The following is a 21,782-nucleotide window of genomic DNA, read 5'->3' on the forward strand; positions in this document are numbered from 1 at the left end:
GCCCTGAGCCCCTCGGAAGCCGCCCAGACCCATTTGTTTGCAAGAGGCTGTGCATATGCAAAGTCGGAAAGACACCAGGAGCCCACGGCCACAGCGCCGCTCTCTGAGTCAGCAACCACCTCACACACTGAGGCTGGGCGAGGAGGCGGGCACAGCACGGGAGGACAGCACGGGGGCCGCCATCGCTGGGGCCAGCACGCCAGGGTCGCCAGCAAGCGAGAGGCGCCGCGCGCCCCCGGCAGCCAACGGGTTAACGGCCGGGCCCCGCCCCCCGACGCCTCTTCCGGGCGGAGGGGGCGGCGCGTCACTTCCTGGAGACTGGCTGAATCCGGAAGTGATCCCGAGGGCCGGGTTGCAGCGGAGGACCCCGGCGGCCGAGCCAGGTGCGGGACCATGAGCTGGTGAGTGAGGCTCCACCGCCCGGCGCGCGCCGGCCCCTTCTACCCTCGCCCTGGGGTCGTCCGGGGGTCCCCCCGGGGCGATGGACCGGAGCGTCCCCTTACCGGGGACCCCGCGTCCGGCTCTTCCCGACGAGCCGGACCCGCCTCGCCACCACCCCTGCCCGGCGCCTTGAAGTGAGGGGGCTTAACTGCCCCCCCCCCCCCGGCGGAGCCGGTGCCTCCGTCCCCCGGACGCCCCGGAGCTCAGCTCTGACGGTCGGGGCCCGGCTTCGCTTTGCACCGCTAGCTCTTCGGAGGACGAGGCAGGCGTGCTGGTGCTTAGGAAGGGGCCGGGTTGGCAGCTCGCCGCACTGCTTCCCGGGTGCCCTCCGAAAGACACGAAGTCAAGCCTGAGCCTCCAGGGGAGCTAGCCCAACTAGGAGAAAAGAAGCCGGGGAGGGGGGTAGATCCCAACTCCAGGTGCCGCAGCACTGGCCGAACCCTGGCTCGGAGTAGAGGCTCTCATAGTGCTGCCAGTGATTTCTTTAGTAGGACTCAGTTCGCCCAGGCCGTGTTGCTGGCTCTGGATTACAGGAGAGAGCCGTGGCCTGCCTGCCGGCCTGCCTGGGGCGTCCGTGGGGGCTGCTCATGCCAAGGGCTTCTTCACCTTCCTCCCAGGTCCTAGAAACTCCACCACAACCCCAGACCTCGGGAGATCCAACTAAGAATGCACCTGTGTGAATCGGTTCCTTTTAGAACCCAGGGGCCGTTGGTTTGCCCCCTGTGTTCCCAGAGTGCAGCCTGTTTGTTTCTGCACAGTTAGCTGCACGACAACCAGGCAGGAGCGCAGGGAGAAGGCAGAATGCCCATCAGGGAGGCTTTGCCCGGCGACCACGTGCGCCCATTGGAAGCCGCTGATGTCAGTCAGCGTCAAGGCCCACTCTCTCCCCTTCCCCGGCTGCTTCTGAAACTCATTGACTGACAGGTGTCCTAGAGCTGTGAGCTATGCATGGAGGCGATCGGGGAGCAAGGCCCTAATGAGCCCCGGCAGGAGCTGCTAGGGGCTGGAGTCTATAAAAAGGAACTTTCCCGTCTTGTCCTAAGCTAGTTAACAGGCAAGCGGCAGTTCTTCAGTTCCCTTGGAGCATGCGTCGTGAACCGTGAGCGTCCTCTTGCCTTGGTTTTGGGAGTAAAAAGTGCAAAGTGCAGATGCTTGGCTGCTCGGGTTGGCGTTGACAACTTCCAAAGCCGAATCAAGCTGGGAGGGCAGCAGAGTAGAGACCGCTGCGGCCACCCACTGGCTTTCTGGGTAATCTGAGGCCAGCGGTTTCCACCTGTCTTGGAGAAAATTGCTTTTTCTGAAAACGCATCACTGATGTCCTGCATCCGCCGGGTGGGAGAGCGTTGAAATTGGCGGCTAGCTGCCTAGCACGAGCTGAGGTTTTTACTGAGTAGAGCTGATGGAGCCGTACTTGCACACCCTGGTACGTCTTGGCACCAGGGTCACAACCAAAAGGGTGCCTTTGTCCCTCAGAGCGGAGATTCTTTGCTCTTCCTGCTCAGCGGGGCTTCCGCGTCATCTCTTGCGTGGACCCTGACCCTCTCTCCCCGAGAGGGGAACGGCACCGGCGCCTGGGCACACAATTACAACTCAGTTCCTAACTCAGTCGCTGGCAAGAGGACCAGGGCCGGGCCCTTCTGATTCACTCCCGGAGCGGTTTTCCTGCTCCCAGCATGAATCCATCCATTCATCTGAGACTGGACTTCTCTGTAGGGAAAGAGCTCAGAGTGACGTAGAACCATCATGGGAGGCTGATGGCCAAGGTCAAGTTCACCAAGTACACGGGCTATGCCAGTCATCATGAATCAAGGCCTAGGGGCACAAGGCCCGTGGTCTCCCGAGGGTAACCATTTTTCTGTGCCAGGCCGGGCTTTCAAAATGTCACAGTGAGAAATGGCCAGTATTGATGCCCTTTGCACACTGGACTTCGCGTGAAGAGTGAGAGGCCTTTATTCTCTGCTTCCTCTCTGCAGGCAGCCCACCCACCCCGTTTGTTTAGTGGGTACCTGCCGCCTTCCTGAACCACCTACCCACCCACCTTTCAGCCATGAAGAAGGCAGGCGATGATCAGATCACTGATTGACTTCTTGGCCGCCGGCCAGAGGCTTCTCTGTCCCCCTCTCCTGTGTCTTCATTATGATCTGGACAGAGAATTCTGGACGTAGAATTGATGACCGGGGCCTTACCGATCCTAGGGAAAGGGCGTTATCCTGGGAAGGAGGGCACAGATGGATTTGGCCAGGAGGCGGCTGCTGCGTTCCGGTTCTGGTTCTGGGTCCGTCACTCCCGGGCTGGCCTCGTCAGACCTCTGACCTGTCTTTGACTTCTTTTTCCCGTCTGTCACATGAGATGGGTGATCCCAGTTGACACTTGGCTGCCCAAGTCCGCCATGGAGAAAGCGGAGCCCGTCTGCAGATAGGGGCCTTTTCCAACTCTGCTGGGTCCCTCGGCCTCTGTCTGCCCCTTGAATATTGCATTCCTGAAGGTGGGTGTCCCCACACCCTCTCCATCGTTCTTTGTCCTGATAAAGGCCCAAGTCTGGGTGTGGCCCATGAGGCCCTTCTGGGTCTGGCCAGCTCTGTTCCCTCCTGCAAGCCTGTACAGGTGGCCTTGTTCAACTGGCTGTCGGAAGTGGCTTCTCCCCACTACTGTGCTAGAATGTTCTGTACATCCAGACAGCCTCCCCCCGGGGCACTTCCAGGGTCTTCCAGGTGTGGCCGGTGTGCACCTCTCTCCCATCAGCTCTGTGAGAGCAGCGGCTACAGCTCCATCCATCACGCACACAGCACATGTCTGATAGGTCCCTGTCAATGCAGGGAGTGAACTCCTGGGTCAGAAGGAGCCGTTAAAGCCATGTTTACTTTCAAACCTTAAACCGTGTTTAGTTCCAGACATTCTCCGTGGAGTCTCTGCCCCCATGATTACCCTTACTGCCCCACTTCTGCCGTGTGCACTTTGCTGTGTGTCTGTTTGGGACGGGGAGTGGAGGCAGAGAGACAGGCAGGATTCCCATCTGCTGGTTCACTCTCCAAATGCCCCCAACAGCCTGGGCTAGGCCAGGGCTGGAGCCTGGAATCAGGAGTTCAATCTAGGGCTCCCATGAAGGTGGCAAGGACTAAATGACTAAGTGGCATGACCCAGCGCCTCCCAGGGTCTCCATTGGTGGGAAGCTGGAGCCAGGAGCTGAACCCAGGCACTGGCACCTTAGGTCAAGGCCACACGCACTCCCGGCGATAACTTTTCAAATGCAGTTTCCTTCCGTCGTCTGACTTCATCCTCACTTCCACCCTTCGGTAGAATTTTCTCAGTGAGTGCCTGGCGGATCTGGAACTGAAACCGCCATGTCTCCGGAGTGTTCTGTTAAACAGGAGCGTTAGAAAAGTGGAAGCGCGTTCCCAAGTTGGTGAGATCCCTAAGGAGGGTCTTTGACGTTGCCAGGGTGTGTTGGCACCGCCACGTGTACGAAGTCTGCGCCGTTGGGGACATTTAAAAGACGCGCGTCCGTAAAGTTCTGGGGGTTCAGAACAAAAACCGCTCCGTGAATAGGCATGACAGCAGCCAGAAGCTGCGCAAGTAGGAGCTAGGACTCGGCCTGTTTGCCTGAACTCGGCTCGGCAGGAATGTGCTGTTTCTGTGGGGACTGAGAGAGGGGTCCGGGAGAGAGGGTGGTGCGGAAAAGGTGCAGAGACGGACTGCAGCCCGGGCGTTGGGGGTCAGGAGGCCCCTGCGGGTGTCAGCAGCCATGGTTTGGCTAGGGGCTTTGGCACCCTGGCTCGGAGCCGCACTGCGTGGCGCTCGCAATGTCGTGCTGAGGAACCGAAACTGAGCCGAGGCTTTTGCAGGTGGAAGGCTGTGGAGCAGGGAAGCGGTGTACGAAGACGGTGGTCAGTCACGTTGCCGTGGCAGTAGCTGCCCCACGGCTCCCAAGAGAGGACTGGGCACAGGCAGGCTCACTTGGGTGGTGGTTTGCAAGATTTTTTGACTGCAACTCAGAAAAACCTTTGGCATCACAAGTCACACATGTGCACCCACACACCCACATGCTTGAAGTACAAGTTTTACACAGTAAACACACACGTGTAATACACTGACATTTTCTGTTTTATGTTCTTTTTCATTTTTTTAAAGAATGACCCACATCAGTTAATGTCATGGCGAATTTTTTTTTTTTGAAAGATTTATTTATTTATTTGAAAGAGTTACACAGAGAGAGGAGGAGAGGCAGAGAGAGGTCTTCCATCCGCTGGTTCACTCCCCAATTGGCCACAACAGCCGGAGCTGCGCCAATCTGGAGCCAGGAGCTTCTTCCGGGTCTCCCACACGGGTGCAGAGGCCCAAGGACTTGGGCCATCTTCTGCTTTCCCAGGCCATAGCAGAGAGCTGGATCAGAAGGGAAGCAGCAGGGTCTCGAACCAGTGCCCATTATGGATGCTTGCACTGCAGGCAGCGGCTTTCCCCACCGTGGTCATGGCTAATTTTGACACTTGGATACAGTGGAATAACATGTAGGGAATGATAGTTATTCGAAATGCACCATGTTTCTAAACACCCATCTCAGAACATCATTACGAATAACTGAGACTAGAACCTGTACCCCAGTGAGCTGAAGATAGGGTGGTGGTGGGGGGGGTTTCTGTGGGGTTATAAGGAATGCAGAGGGGGCCTGAATCCACAGATGTGAAAGCTGCCAGTCACGTTGTAGAATGAACACCCGAGTGGACAGAAGCTCATACAAAGATTTTCAGTCGTTGTAATCGGGGAGAGGCAGATGAGCCAGCAGTAAGTTGCCATGTCACAGCCATCAGACTGGCAAACAACCTGAAAATGTGGCAGTAGGGAGTACCTGAAGGTGGGAGCAGTGGGACTGAGCGCGCCCCCAGGGGGGGACTGAGCGGGCCCCGGGGGGGGACTGAGCTGCTCCCAGAGAGGGACTGAGCGCGCCCCCAGGGGGGTACTGAGCGTGCCCCCAGAGGGAGACTGTCCAAGCCCCCAGGGTGGACTGTGCATGCCCTCAGGGGTACTGAGTGCCCCCCCAGGAGGGGGACTGTCCATGCCCCCAGGGGGACTGAGCGCACCCCCAGGGGACTGTCCCTTGGAGATTCTGTCCTCAGAGAGGCAGCTCCCCCCGCCCCAGAGAAAGTCATGCATTCATGCAGCCAGAGCCTCCCCTTCGTCTTAGCTTGCAGATCCCAGCCTGAGGGAGTCAGAGCTACAGTGCGACATCTCTACACACAGAAGTACATGTCACAGTTAGGAGTGAGAGAGTGGAGTGTGCTGACTTGGGCGGACCTCAGGGGTATGCTGCCTCGGAATGGTGAGCTGTGCACCATCAAACTGTACTACATCTTGCCTGTGGGCTGCAACTTACGTGGTGAAAGTATGGAAACCATCAGTACTGAACTCGGAGCAGTGGTTTCTGTAGGGCCCACGGAATCCTTTGGCCTGGCCTTGCCAGGAGGACTCCAAATAGCAGGCAGAGTTTTAAGCTGGTATTTTGTATGGCCATTGGCAGGAGGAAGGTTCCCCACCCCTGCTCTAGGGTAACAAAGAAGGGGAGAAGGAGAGGCTGCCAGGGTGTGGTCCTCAGACTGCTTCAGCAGGATCCCTACCGTGAACGTGGTCAAAGAGGAAGCCCTGCAGCAAGTGTGGCTTCAGGTCAGGGTTTGACAAAGCTAGGTGGTGGATACTTGAGTATTTAATATGGATTCTCTATAGTTTTTTGAGTGTTTATGATATTTCGTAATGCTTTTTAAATTTTTTGTTTATTTGAGAGACAGAGGGCTGCCATCTGTTGGTTTGCTCCCCAGATGCCGACAACAGCCGGAGCTGGGCTAGGGCCAAACCTGGGATCCAAGCGCTCCATCCGGGTCTCCCATGTGGGTGGCAGGAACCCCACTACCTGAGCCGTCACTGCTGCCTCCCAGGGTGTCTGTTAGCAAACAGCTGGAGTCAGGAGCCAGAGCCAGGAATCGAACCCAGGCACCCCAGTGTGGGTCACTGATGTCTTAACCACTAGGGTAAACACCTGTTCCCATAATTCTCTTTACTTTTTCATCATTGCTATTACAGAGACAGTGGTTAACCACTGTGGCCAAGATGCACAGTGCATCTGTGGCAAGGGCACAGAAGTCAGTTTCCAGGACCAGTGTCGTGGCCTAATGGGTCACACCTCTGACTGCGATGCCGGCATCCCATATTGGCACTGGTTCAAGACCTGGCTGCTCCACTTCTGATCCAGCTCCCTGGGAAAACAGCGGAGGATGGCCCAAGTCCTTGGGCCCCTGCGCCCCTGTGGGAAGCCTGGAAGAAATTTCTGACTCCTGGCTTTGGCCTAGCCCAGCCATTTAGGGAGTGAACCAGTGGATGGAAGTGCTCTCTCTGTCTCTGCCTCTGTCTCTCCATAAGTCTGCCTTTCAGATAGATAAATAAATAAACCTTTTTAAAAAGATCCAGTAGAAGTCCTTTTCCTTTCTCAATGTTCCTCTACCTCCTGCTTCCCAGCTGGAGTTTGAGAGAGAAGAGGAGACACGTCGTGTGGCAGCACTGTCCCGGTCCCTGGCCGGTGAGGGACAGATGTGCAAGCCCGCTGGTCCGCTGCTCCTGGCAGTGTGCATCCGAGCCACCGCGAGCTGTCGGAGGAGCTGAGGCCCCGGAGGCTTCTCTCTGGCTTGTGAAGAGAGCAGGACGACTTCCACGTCACAGAGCCTAGTCTCCCTCCCCCCTCCCCGGCTCAGAGAATGGGATGAGAATAGGTGGTAACTTGTCAGTAGCTGCTCCTCCCCCTCCAAAACCCCACCAAAGGGTCTCGAGTTGCCTTTCTCTTCTTGACCTTTTACGCCCCGGCAGCCTCACAGATCCTTTTGCTAGTTAGGACAAAGTTACCGCCACTCCATTTTAAGCATGTGTGTAACTTGGGCAGTCTGTGGTGCCGTATGGTATAGGGCAGCTGCTTGCCCCCGAAACAGAAGAGAATTCCAGGTCTCCTCATGGTTCTTTGGGGTGTACGCATCTCCGTGTGACCGTGCAAGTCGCACCCCTTCGGAGCCTCAGGTTCATGGCCGTCATCCAGCTACCATTCTCCCCTCCTTCGCACCGAGTCAGACCGCCTACTGACTCTCGGGAGCTGCTGTAGGCATGCAGCTCACGGAGTCTTCACGCCACGCCTGTGAGCCAAGGAGCCTGAGACCCGAGGAGGTTAGGTAACTCGGGCAAGGTCTCCCTGCTGGTAGCCGGCAGAGCCAGGCTCGGCCCCTCAGCCTGCGGTGCAGGTGTGGAGCGCTTTGAAGTGAGCCCGTGTGCCACGTGCACTGGCACAGACCCTGACAGTCATAGGTGCTCAACACACGGCCGCCTGCCTTCACCGCGCGCTCCCGGCTGTTGTGTGACTTCACGTGGCGTGACTCACTCCCAGAGGTCAGCCTGGGGGAGTGGCGGGGGAGGAGGGACTCACAGCTGAGCTCCGGCAGTGCTGCAGTCCGAGGAACCAGTCAGCCAAGGCACAGAGTCATGCCTTTTATTTTTAAACCCACACATACCTCCGCAGACTGGCGGCGCGTTCCGCGCGCTCTGGCTCTGGACCCGGCTGATCTGGGGGGAGGAGACGGTGGGCATGGGCGCTGACATGGATGCCGTCCAGCTCAGTTCATTTCCCCCGCTCTGGCGGGGTCGCTCACGCCCCTGCTCAGGCTGAACTCTCCGTGGCCCTGGGCATCCTGGCCAGCTGGCCCATCAGATAGGAGGATGGCACCCTGCAAGCAGCTGGTGTGCCGGAGCCAGATGACTCTGGATGAGCCCTGCCCTGGCCCTGGCCCTGGCCCTGGCCAACCAGTGCCGGCAACCCAAGGATGGAGTCGCAGAAGGTGGGGGGAGGGCCCGTCTTTCCAGCCTGCAGAAGCTGCTGCCTCTCGCCCACCTTCCTGCTCTGCCGAGACAGTGACTCAGGCCCAGACCACTCCCGGGGGAGCCAGGATTTCAGCCACTATCAACTGCCGCCTACTCTCTGCTGAGCCCGCCCGCCCTTCCCCTCCCCCAACACTGGGGAATCTCTTGGCCAGCTCTAGCTACCAGAGATCCAGGGTGGGGTACATGGATCGGATCGGTTCAGGATTCTCTCCACCCCCAGGCCAGGCCCAGGCGCACTCTGGAGGCCAGGGACTCGAGGGAGGCACGCCTGGGTCTCCACGTCCTTGACTCTCCCGCGTGATACGAGTGCCGGAGCCTCCGGAGAAGGGCCGGGGTGACCAGGGGATCCCCACCCAGCTGCCATCTGGGCCTGCCTCTTGTCTGCCTCTGCAACAGAGGGGGTGAGGAACAAAAGATTGAGAAACCCGGCGAATGCAAAATGCAGAAGAGCTGTTGTTGTCAATAGACGTTACCCAAGAGCAGGAGTGGTTTTGGAAGGGTTTTACCGAGACGGAATTAGCCAGCTGGCATCATGCTGCTAATGGAGATATTTACTGTTTGAAAAAGTATATTTGTAGCTTTGGAGAACATCCTGTTGACTTTTCTTTATTGTGGAAGAAAATAACTCTTCCCCACCACGCCCCACCCCCCCTTCCCTCTGCACACACAGAACTTTTTTTCTTCTTGAAGGTGGGGCATGTCAGGGGTTGGAGAGGGTAGGGTTCAGAGAAATGTTTTCTCCACTTTGTTGCTGAGACCAAAATATCCCTTGTGCCGGCCCCTGGGGCTCGTATGTGCGGAGCGGAGCGGTGAGCAGAACCCAGGGAGGCCTCTTCCCGCAGAGGCGGGGCCCGGCCCTCTGGGTCTCTGCCAGCATGTAGAGCTCGCCCTGGGGAGCAAGCCTTGTCTTCTCTGTGGACCTCTGCTTACCCCCCAGCGCCCAGGGCAGGGTGCTGAGGGGGAGCCGTGAGCAGGAGGAGCGAGAGTCCCGAGGCCCAGAGCTCCGGGGATGCTGCGGCCAGCGTCGCGCACGCCAGCTGGGACCAGAGCCCGGGGAGAGGTCAGGATCGGAGGGAGAGGTGGCGGAAGGGCCCGCTGCCGCGTAGCTGTGTTGTCCTCCCTCGCTCCCCTCGCAGGGCGCTCTGTTGGGTGGCAGGGAGTCTGGTCTCCCACCGGGACACCTGGCCCGTTTTCTGGTTCTTTCTCCGGCAGAATGGGCTGACATCTGCCATTTGGCAGCCGCGGATGGACCCGAGAGACGCCTCTTCCTGCTACATTCTCTTGGCTCTTCAGAATATTTCCCCTTGTGAAGCTTCCCTGGGCTTAGCTCCTGAGGCCAAAGGCCAGCTCCCCGTCCTCAGTCCCCGCTGAACGCACTGTCGCTGGCAGGCTCTTCTCCAGGTGTTTCCGGATAGGGGTTGGGGTCTGCCAGCCGCCACGGCGCTTTTCTTCCCTCTTGAAGAGCAGCGTTTTCAGAGCCTTCCAGAGAGTAAGGCCTCGGGGGCAGCACGCTTACTCTGCTCACTTGTTTGGTCGTCCATTCGCTGCTCACCGTCACAGGGCAACACGGTCGTCCTCACCCCATGTCTCTGGAGCCAAGCGCGGAACCCTCAGTGAAGATTCACTGGATGTTAATCCAGCGGAAGATGGGGAACAGCGCTGGGCCTCGCACACTACTTGTGGAGGTCACAGAAAGGCCTGACATTCAGCCCCTGCCCTGGGGGTGCTGTGTCTCGCAATCAGAGAACACAGCACACACCATCCGGGTACATTAGCCTGTACCCTTTACAGTAGAGCCACTTCAGTAACGAAGGCTGGCTCAGTGCTAGGAAATGCATCTGCACAGTTCGTCACAGTAACAGGTCAGAGGAGACCAACCAGTCATCTGAATGGAGCTGAAAAGTCACTAGTGTGTTTCACAAGTCCAACCTTTGGTGCCGGTGCTGGGGTGCAGCCGGTTAAACCGCCATCAGCAACACTGGCATCCCATGTGAGTGCCAGTTCAAGTCCTGGCTGCTTCACTTCTGATCCAGCTCCCCGCTGATAGCCTGGGAAAGCAGTGGAAGATGGCCCACCCACATGGGAGACCCAGGTGGAGTTTTAGGCTCCTGGCTTTCAGGTGGCCCTGCCGCGGTCATTGCGGCCATCTGGGGAGTGAACCTGTAGGTAGATCTGTCTTTCATTCCCTTTTTCTCTGTAACTGCCTTTCAAATAAATCGATCTTTAAAAAAAAAAAAAGATAAAAATCCAATCTTTGTATCTTTGAGTAAACCAGGAACAAAGATATTTCCTTACTGTTAGAACTTTCCTCATATTCAAGAGTGAAAGATCAGACTATAAGTATTCTTACTAAAGCCAGAAACTTTTTTCTGCATTTTCTAGTTAATGCAGTAACAGGAGACAAAAAATTAGATATGAATATTGAGAAAGAAAAGGGAAACTTGATCGTTATTTTCAAATGATAAGACTGTTTATCTGAAAAATCTACTTCATTTGTTTTTCCCAGTTGAACGTCTTGGGCTACACAGGCTGGATATGTAGATGTGCCTGGTCTCAGGATAAGTGTACGGCAGATAAACTGAAAAAGAAAATCCCATGTAGAGTATAACGCAAAAATACAAAGTTTCATGAAATGCACTTTAGACATGTGTAAGGCTAAAAATTTCACATATGTTTTTTTGGGACCTTAATATTTTAACAAAATGAGTCCAGAGAATCTAAATGAAAAACAAAACAAAAGCCAAAACTTAAGACCAAGGGACATAATAGAAAGCCTCCAGCGGGTGGAAAGAGATATAATGACCCTGAGTGAACAAGCCTAGGGCCTGGAAAGATGAAGGCCTTGGGAGTGGACGTCTGGCTGAGCAGTAAAGATGCTGGGTAAGATGCCCATATCCCATGCCTCAGTGCCTGGCTTCAAATCCCAGCTCCAGCTCCTAATTCCAGCTTCCTGCTAATGTAGACCCTGGAAGGCCACAGGTGATGGCTCATGTAGCTGGAGCCCTACCACACACTTAGGAGACCTGGGTGGAGTTCCCGGCTCTTGGCTGCAGCCTGATCCAGCCTCGGCCACTGGAGCATTTGGGGAGAGTGAACTAGCAGATGAGAGCTGTGTGTGTGCCTAATAATAATAATAAAAACCATGTGGGTCCTTTAAAATTAATCTATAAATGTCATACATTTCCAGTCATAAATATCCTTGTGGGGTTTTTGGGCAGGGACAGGAAGGAGGCACAAGGCAGATGGTTTTGAAATTTATCTCCAATAATAAAGCAAATTAAAATAGCCAAGAAATTACCTGAAGAAGAAAACCAATGAGGAGAGATTTGACTTACTAAGTATTAACAGCTTTTCTAAGCCTAAATAATTAAATCTGTGTTATTGGCAAAAGAGTAGGTTGGTCTCTGACATGAAATAGAAGTAGCTTGCACTAATAAAATGGCTTTTCAGAGAGGGAGTATTTTTAAAACATGTTAAAACAGCTGGTTGACCATACATGCAAGCTCTAAATGTAGTAAAGATTTCAGTCTAAAAAAACTAACCACTGACATTGTGAAAATGCCAGTGACACGGAGTAGCCACGTCCATCTTGGTAGAGAAGAGCTCCTCTGGGGGACTCGCTCTTGCCAGGGTTAACGCTGACTGCAAAGCTACAGTCATTCAGATAAGCACAGAAAGTAATGGGAGGACACTGAGGCCAGAAATGCCCCTTAGCATTAACAAAGATGCCAGGACAGGTCAACGGGAAAGGAATAGTCTTTTTCACACACTGGAGAGCCACTTGGCAAGGAGTGAAGTTAGAATCCTACCCCTGGGCCGGCGCTGTGGCACAGCGGGTTAATGCCCTGGCCTGAAGCACCAGCATCCCATATGGGCACCGGTTCTAGTCCCAGCTGCTCTTCTTCCAACCCAGTTCTCTGCTGTGGCCTGGGAAAGCAGTACGAGATGGCCCAAATCCTTGGGCCCCTGCACCCACGTGGGAGACCCTAAAGAAGCTCCTGGCTCCTGGCTTCAGATTGGTGCAGCTCCGGCCATTGCAGCCATCTGGGGAGTGAACCAACAGAAGGAAGACTTCTTTCTCTCTGCCTCTCCTCTCTCTGTGTAACTCTGACCTTCAAATAAATAAATAAATCTTTATGATATGAGGTAGGATTCTTTTTTTTTTTTAAACAAAAGTGATCTAAAATTGTCAGTTTAAAAAAAATTGGACTTCAAAATTTACAAAGGACGCCATTAACAAAGTGAAAAAAAAATAAAAAACAAGATGCGGTTGAGAGAAAATATTTGCCAAATCACCTATCTGATTAGGGACTTGTCCTGAGACTATGAAAATAATTCTTATGACTGAACAATAGAAAATACATTGCCATTTTAGAATGGGCAAAGGAGTTGAATAGTTGTTTCTCCAAAGGGGGGGAAAAACACTTGAAAAAATGCTCACCATTTTTAGTCATTAGGGAGCTGCAAATGAATGCCATAGTGAAATATGCTTGTAACTTACCAGGATGGAAAAAATCAGAAAGACAGTAGCAAGTGGTAATTAGATACCACATGTAGCACGGCTGGGAATGGAGGGGGTACAGCCACTTTGGAAAACAATCTGGCAGATCCTCAAAAGGTTAGACATAGCGGCACCACGTGACTCAGCTTTCTCCAGATAGGCAAACGTGTCCATACAGAATCTTGCCCACAAGAGTTCATGGCAACATTCTTCATTAATAGCCCAGGAGGGGAAACAGCCGCGTACCCAGCAACTTCTGAGGGGCTAAACAAAGTGTGGTGTAGCCATACACAGAAACATCATCCTGTGATTAGTAAGGGGGCGGGGTGAAGGACGGAGACGTGCTGCCACACAGACGATCTTTGAATTTTGCTAAATGAAAGAAACCCAAGCAGAAAGCCACACGCGATTACATGTAACGTGGCAAATAGGTGAATCCATAGAGACAGGAAGTCGAGCGGTGGCCACCAGGGCTTGGCGGGGAGGGAGTCACTTGCTCGTAGGTGTGGGGTTTCTTTGTGGTGTGATCCATGATCCAGTGTCCTGCCATGAGACACCGGTGGTGGTTGCCCAAGGCTGAGGGTGTACGGAAACCACCAAACCGTGCACTTTGAAAGAGTCGGGGCAGTGCTGTGTCGGCTGTCTCCCAATAAGGCTGTCACTTAAAAAGAAACTGGGTTCTGAGTAAAGATGAGAGGGCGAATACATGCACCCAATTTATCCCCCTCACGAATCCCACAAGAAACAACCACGTGCTTCTGGACACCCCCCCTCCAAGTTCAGGGCGAACAGAAGAGCCGTCAGCAACAGCATTTGAGAACTGGAATGCACTTCTGAGAGAGCTGCCCCTCTACGTCACAGAGCCCTCGGGGTCAGGGAAGTGGGGGTGAAGCCAAGTGCCCAGGTCGCTGCTGGTTGAAAGCTGTTGTGATTGGGCCTCTGCTCTGGAGGGGACTGCCCCTGCCCGACCCTGGCGCTCCCCCACCCCCAGGGAGCTCTGTCGTGGGGGACACCCAGGTGAGTTGGCCATGGGAAAAGTAAGGGCTTGAGGGCCCTTAGCCATGTGTTCACTCGGCCCATGCGTTTGTAAAATGGAAACATCCCGTGTTTCACGGCCGTCTGTTCAGAGCACCTCTGTCTTGATATTTTTTCTTCCTACTACTCATCATGTCAGACAGCTTTGGAACAGCTGGGACCTTTTGAGGCCTAGGACCAGGGGGCAGGGGCGGGGAGTGGGGTTTGAGTTGGGGGTGTACTGTTTGAACTGCAGTTTGTGGAGATGTTTTGGGGGAATTTTTTTTAAAGATTTATTTATATGAAAGAGTTACATAGAGAAGGAGAGGCAGAATGAGCGAGAGAGAGAGAGGTCTTCCATCTGCTGGTTCACTCCCCAGTTGACCGCAGTGGCCGGAGATGTGCCGATCTGAAGCCAGGAACCAGGAGCTTCTTCCTGGTCTCCCACACGGGTGCAGGGGCCTAAGGACTTGGGCCATCCTCTACTGCTCTCCCAGGCCACAGCAGAGAGCTGGATCGGAAGTGGAGCTGCCAGGACTCGAACTGGTGCCCACATGGGATGCTGGCACTGTAGGTGGCGGCTTTACCTGCTACACCACAACACTGGCCCCTTGGGGAAAATTTAATAAGCAAGAAATTACAGACCAAAGAGTTGGAAATATGCAGAACATCCTTGTTTTGGTCAGCTTTAAATTTATTTAAAAACTAAAAGAAAAATGGGGTAAAAAATAATAGGGCACAAAAGTGATAAAGGTGAGAATTCAATCAACAGGAACCAAGGCAAGTGCAACCAAGCATCTTCAGCTTGTACTCAAAACTGGCATGATCCATTAAGAGGATGGGACCAACTGCAAATCGGAGTAGCAATTGTTTGAGCATCTAGTTAATGACAAAGAGGAGCAAGTCATAGGACACGTTGATAAAACATTGACATTTCTGGTGGATTTAACGTGAAAGACAACATGAGGGTAGAACTCATGATGTGCCTCCCCCCAGGCCATCCGTGATGGGCTAGTTACTGTCATTAATTCAGAGAGCATTTAGGATTAGTCACGGTACAAAAAATCTTGAAACGTACCCTGAAACCTTACCATCTATTTGTGAAAGAAACATAGGATCTTTCCTAAACTCTGCCACAGTCCTGAAATTTATGTTGCTCTGTTACCAATAATCTGGGGAGGGAAAAAAACATTTCTGAACTGTCAGTGGTAGCCACTTTTCAGTTAGCCCTTATTCCAACTGAGTGATCTCCACTCCAGCAACACAGTACTACCAGCTCTGTGTTACATGAACAGGCAGGCATTTTAAAAGTTGCTGTTTGTTCTTTTTTTTTTTTTTTAAAGAATTATTTATTTATTTGAAAGGCAGAATGCAGAGAGGGAGAGAGAGGTCTTCCATCCACTGGTTTACTCCCCAGATGGCCACAATGGCCAGAGCTGTGCCAATCCGAAGCCAGGAGCCAGGAGCTTCCTCCAGGTCTCCCATGCAGGTGCAGGGCCTAAGGACTTGGGCCATCTTGTACTGCTTTCCCAGGCCATAGCAGAGAGCTGGATCGGAAGTGGAGCAGCCAGGACTTGAACTGGTGCCCATATGGGATGCTGGGATTGCAGGTGGCAGCTTTACCCGCTATGCCACCACACCAGCCCCAACCATTTGTTCTTTTTCTAAATATTTTCCCTTTGGTTTCAAAGGGCAGGTAAAATTATATCAGCTTGAGGCCTACAAAACCCAGACCCACATCTGCGAGTGCAGTTAGCACCATGGAGAGCAGGACAGCCGTAGTGAAGTCAGGAGGATGAAGCGAACATGAACACCCCTTTCCTCCCCAGCACACACACCCCGCCTCTCCTACTTGCTGAGCTGGGCCTTCCCTCCCAAGACAGGAGACTGTGGAGGAATTTTTCCCAAGGATTTTTATCTGCCCAGGAGAAAAGACCAAAATTATACTGGCATTGAGGATTTGCCCACAAAGCGTCAGCCAGGCCTCACCGTACACTAGCTCCACGTCCATGTGCTCAGAGCGTCTAACCAGCTGTTTTGGTCCTCCAGTCCTATATGTGAGTAGGCAGCACAAGAATTGCCACACATCCAGGGAAAGCGTTTAGTATTTAAAAAAATAAATAGACTAAACAAACAGAAACAACTTGGAGGGAAACAGAGACTATAAAGAGAAGATATGTTTTTAAAGCTGTCATTAAGATCCTCAGATAAGAAGGCATCAATGAAATAAAAACAAGATTTTTTTTTTTTAAAGGACATCCTGAAAATTTAGAAAAAGTCTTGGAAATTAAAAATTGGATAGCAGAGATAAAAGACTCTTTAGAAGTGTTATAAAGTTAAGAGTAATTGGAAAACAAATTAAAGGACCACCAGCCAAGGAGGGGTGACATCAAAGTTATAAAAATTTCAGAAGCAGAAAATGGAGAAGAAACCATTGATGACAAAGTTATTTTAATCCCAGAGCCAAAGATTACAAATTATTAGAAATCCAAGGGGATCTGCGAGTACCCAGCAAAATGGATGAAACTAGACCTGTGAGGTGCATCGCTGTAAAACTGCACAGCCCTAGCAGACACAGGGCCCTGTGAGCTTGCAGGTCAGACACAAGGGATGGGAGTCAGATGTCCTCCAGCCTCACCACAGCACCAGAGCCAGGGCACCGTGCCCTGAAAATTTTAAATGGTGCCATGTCCAGCCTGGGATTTTATACCCAGCCAGACTATCCAAGGGAAGGAATAAACAGTCTGGGGGACATGAAAAATCTCAGAAGTTCTCTCCCACACACTCCCCACCCGCATTAAATAAGGAATAGACGGAAGAGGAGCAGCAGGGGCGGATCATGGGGGAAAGTTGGGAGCCCCAGTGAGGAGAGCGGCTGTGCACAGTGCTGAGGGGCAGCCGGCCCAGCGTGGAGCTGGGCACAGGCTCCCGTGGAGGAGGCCTGGTGTGCAGGAGTGAATTCACAGTGGAATGGAGCAGTAAGTATGCCACTTAGTTAGCTTTGAAGTACATGTGCCATAGAAATAGCAGAATTGAAAGCTCGGGACTTAGTAGACTTGACGCAAGTGAAAGGAAGATAAAAGATTCTGTACGGTTACTGTTGGGCACTGCTGCACCATTCCACAACTTAGAGGCTCCCAGACGACAACGGACGGTTCCACTTGGTCGAGAATTTGGTAATGACTTGGCTGAGGTTTGGCTCGGGAAGCCTCGCGAGGTCGAGTTGAGCACGTTTACCTCGTAAGGTTTGACTGAAACAGAAGAGCCTGCCGGCACCCGCATGCAGAATGGAGGGCACGTCACCACACTCTGGACTTAGTGTAATGGCTAACGCTGCCTAGCCACGCTGCGATACCTGACTGTACTGCAAGCGTGTCTCTGTGTCAGTAGGGACGAGCACCCTACAGCGTGTTTTATTTGCTCGTGTAGTTAAATCCTGTCTTCCAAAGTACAAAAGTCAGTACCTAGAGCCTGAAGACCTGATCCTCCAGAGGCTGCAGTCCAACAGGCATTGTTCACAGCCGCGAAGAGAATGCTCAGACCTGCTGAGCTGAGAGAGGTCGTCTGCGCCGGGGCAGGGAGGAGCGCGGGGCCGGGCCGCGTGGGATGAAGTTTCACTCCACAAGCCTCCTTGCCTCATCAGACTGTGCACACGTATGGCTTTGATAAAGTAGCCCGTAGATGAACAGAAGGAAGTCGTAGTAATGAAGTCAGCATGGGTGAATACCTAACACGCTGTGAGGGTGCGGGAAGCTGGTCTTTCTCGGTCTGAGACCAGAAGTAGGAAGCACAGAAGGGAATGTGTCATTGATAGACTTGACTTCACACTGATCAGGAGCTCCTGTCCAGCCAGGGGGAAGTCCTGGTGTCCTGGCCAAAGGGCATGTGGTAGATTAGAAGCTGTTTCAATCTTTTGAAAATGTAAAATGTTTCCATCTGTGTCTAGGGCAGTTTGGCAAAGTATCAAAGCCTTAAACACAGAATGTAGGTGTACATCCTTGACCCAGCCAAGCCAAGATCTTACCCTCCTTGACTAATCCTTGGAGTACAAAAGAAGAATTTGTTTATTGAAAAAGAAACATTTGATTCAGTTGAAAAGACCAGCAGTAAGTGATGTGGGTGTTGTGGTACAGCAGGTTAAGCCACCACTCGGGGTGCCTGCATCATATCTGGGAGTGCCGTTTGAGTCCCAGTCACTCCTTTTTTCTTTTTTTTTTTTTTTTCTTTAAGATTGATTGATTGATTGATTTCAAAGGCAGAGTTAGGGAGAGAGAAGAAGAGAGAGCTCATTTATCTGCTGGTTCACTCCCCAGATGTCTGCAGTGGCCAGGGCTGGGCCAGACGGAAGCCAGGAGCCTGGAACGGCCTCCTGGTCTCTCACGTAGGTGACAGGGACCCAAGCACTTGGGCCATCCTCCATTGCTTTCCCAGGTGCATCAGCAGGGAGCTGGGTTGAAAGCAAAGCAGCCAGGACGTGAACTGGTGCTCCTGTGGGATGCCAGTGTCGTAGGCAGTGGCCTAGCCCAGTGCACTGCAATGCCGACCCCCAGCTGCTCCACGTCTGATCCAGCTCCCTGCTAATGCGTTCTGGGAGACAGCAGAGGGCATCTCAAGTGCTTTAGGTCCCTGCCATCCATGGTGGAGACCAGGACGGAGTTCCATCTTCTCAACCTCAGCTTGGCCCCAACCCTGGCTGTTGTGGGCATTTGGGGAATGAACCAGCAGATGGAAAAATCTCTCTGTCTCTCACTGATGCTCTGCCTTTCAAATAAAATTTTTTTAAAAAATTTTAAAAAAGATGATTAGAAGTATAGAATGGCAAATAAACATGATATATGGTTACTCTTGAAAGTTGTGTAAACTTTCACTATATACATGAACACATGTGTGCACACATAGGTGCACTGAGATTTGCGATATTGTCTTTCCCCTTGGGTTCTGTGTGTGTGCATGTACGCATGCCAAGTTTTTGATACCGATCAGATGCTATTTCTGTAGCCATGGGTGGCGGTTTGTTGAGTTGGGGCAAAAGTGGAAGGGACAAAGCAGCAAGCAGAGTTGGCCCCCACGAGCAGTCGACATGCTTGCCTCAGCTGCTTTTCTTTCTGCAGGTTTTAAAAATCTCTTTACCAACACTGAGCCTTGACCTCAGTCCTCACTAGAGATGGTAGCCAGAGGTCGTCTCCTCTCCCTTTCTCCCCACTCCCCCACCGCCTTCCTCTGCTCTTCTCTGTACGTCTCAGGCTTTCTCTGGTGAGCGTGCTTTTTCTTTGTAAGGGAATTAATTAGATACAACATTTTTAAGTGCCAAATAAGTTTTATTAGGCATTTTAAAAATTTTGTTTGAAAGAATTGGAGAGACTGAGAGAAAGATCTTCCACTGCGAGTTCACTCCCCCAAATGGCTGCAACTGCTGGGGGTGGGCCAGGCTGAAACCAGGAGCCTGGCGCTCCAGCCAAATCTCCTATGTGGGTGGCAGGGGCCCAAGTACTTGGGCCATCTTCGACTGCTTTTCTCAGGCACATTAGCAGGGAGCTGGATCGGAAGTGGCGCAGCTGGGACTCAAACCTGTGCCCATATGGGATGCCGGCATCCCATGCGGAGGCTTAACCTACGATGCCACCACACAAAACCCTGTTTTAGACATTTTCAAAGAAGGTAGGCGAGGTTCTGGACTTGAGGACGAGCTTTGGTTAAGCTAGGAAAGAGGGAGGCAACCCTCTTCAGTGGTGTGGCCATAGGTCCCTGTTGTCCTCATGAGGGTCCAGGTTATCCTGGTGACATGAACTCAGAAATGCCCCCATTTGGGTCAGGAGAGGATAAGGAGTCTGTGTGAGATTAACAAGCAGCCATTGGCGGAGTTGTTTAGTGGGGTGGGGTGGGGTGGGAGAGAAGATGGAAAGGAAGGTTCACACCGCCTTGCAGAGGCTGAACGATGGTGTAGATGCCTGCTCCGGCTCGGGGCTGGGCAGGAAGCGCACAAGGTGGCCTCGAGCATCCTGAAGTACCCGGAAGTACAGAAGTGCCAAACACCCACGCACACACGCACACACGCCGATGCAGAAGAGCGGCCAGTGGGCCGCGCCGGAACAGTTTGAGTGCCCGAATAAAGCAGTACTGGGTGAAATCCCGAGGTTTCTAGATGGTGGAGTGGGGCTCAGCACAGTGGGTTCTCCCGCAGAGTACAGTGTGGAGAGAAACCTGGCAAGCACACCTCAGCGTGGTGACCAGGGCCCCCCCCACAGCTCTGATGTCGATGGCGTGTGGCTCCATGACATGTGAGCACGGCTCCTCGGCCTGGTCAGGAGAGAGACAGCAGACAGCCCAGGTGGGCAGTCCTTAAGGCATCTGATCAGCACTCCTTAAAAATGCTGAGGGTTCCAGAAGTTGGAGGAGACGTGGCGACTAAGTGCAACGTGGGGCCCCGAGGGGCTCCTGGGGTTTAAAACGGGCGTCAGGGGCCGGTGTTGTGGTGTAGCAGGTAAAGCCGCCGCCTGCGGTGCCAGCATCCCATACAGGCGCCGATGAGAGACCCGGCTGCTCCACTTCCGGTCCAGCTCTCGGCTGTGGCCTGGGAAAGCAGTGGAAGGTGGCCCAAGTCCTTGGGGCCCTGCCCCAGCATGGGAGACCTGGAAGAGGCTCCTGGCTTCAGATCAGTGTAGCTCTAGCCATTGCGGCCAACTGGGGAGTGAGCTAGCGGATGGAGGACCTCCCTCCCTCCCTCCCTCCCTACCCACCCTCTCTCTGCCTCTCCTTCTCTCTGTGTAACTCTTTCAAATAAATAAATAAATCTTTAAAAAATAAATAAAATGGGCATCAGAAAAAACTAAGGAAATCCGAATAAGGTCTAGACGTCTGTCAGTTTGCCGTGTTGGTTGATAAATGTACCATGCTAATAGAAGGCACTGGGGAGAGAATGGGTGAGGGGGGTGGGGAGTTAATGTGTTTTCCTCACGGTGAACTTAAATCTTTACAAGTTGGGAACATGAACTTTTAAAATGAAAGTATTTGCAAGATGTTCTTCTAGGAGGTGGACACAGCTCTTGACTCAGCAAGTTGAAAGCCGTGGGAAGTTGTGGGTGACGGCCACTAGGTGTGGCGGAAACGCAGGGGACCTCGTGGGGCCTGCGTGGCACACATAAGTGGCGTGCGCCAGTGCACTCCGTTCTGCAGGCACCCTCCTCTCACATCTGTGTCTTGAGGGTCAGCGGCCCTTTCTGATGCCATGGGGTATGTGTGGGGGGGGGGAACGTATTTATTTATTTGAAAGGCAGAGTTACAGAGAAACAGAGAGAGAGACAGAGAGAAAGGTCTTCCATCTGCTGGTTCACTCCCCAGATGGCCACGACAGCCAGAGCTGTGCCGATCAGGAGCCAGGAGCTTCTTCCAGGTCTCCCACATGGGTGCAGGGGCCCAAGGGCTTGGACCATCCTCCACTGCTTTCCCTGGCCATAGCAGAGAGCTGGATCGGAAGTGGAGCAACCAGGACTCAAACCGGCGCCCATATGGGATGCCGGCACTGCAGGCAGCAGCTTTACCCGCTACACCACAGCTCCGGCTCCCACGGTGTGTTTTGATCAGATACGGGTAACAAGTTCCTGTGGAAAGAGCATGACCTGTGAGTGGGAGGGAGAAGGCAGGAGCCCAGGCTGTTCCTGGGTTTCATGTGGACAGGCACAGTGGCCTGGACCGGTCACTGAACCTCTCTCTGCTTCCTCGTCGAAACAATGAGAGGTTGAACCAGGTAACTTCTACCCTGGTAAAAATGCTGTGGCTCCTGAGACAGAGAAGGTGGCTGTACACGGAATAGAGTTGCATTGCTGGTGCTAGCCCCTCGCCCTGCATGCTCACCCGGAAGGCACAGTCGTTTGGAAGACTTCTCGGACAAGTCTCCACAGTTCTCGCCCTTGGCCTGGAGATTCTT

General features: G+C 53.1%; 1 protein-coding gene across 1 annotated transcript in view; it reads left to right on the plus strand.

The window, feature by feature from the left end:
- The first annotated feature begins 324 nt into the window (after window positions 1–324).
- The window catches only part of BIN3 (bridging integrator 3), a 40,883-nt gene continuing 19,425 nt past the window's right edge, over window positions 325–21,782 (plus strand). The window contains exon 1 of the mRNA XM_062199382.1: window positions 325–401. Coding sequence (XP_062055366.1) covers window positions 394–401 — 8 coding nt within the window. The 5' untranslated portion in view covers window positions 325–393. The remainder of the gene's footprint in view (window positions 402–21,782) is intronic.

This window comes from Lepus europaeus, chromosome 8 (genome assembly GCF_033115175.1).
Source record: "Lepus europaeus isolate LE1 chromosome 8, mLepTim1.pri, whole genome shotgun sequence".
Classification (NCBI taxonomy): Eukaryota; Metazoa; Chordata; class Mammalia; order Lagomorpha; family Leporidae; genus Lepus; species Lepus europaeus.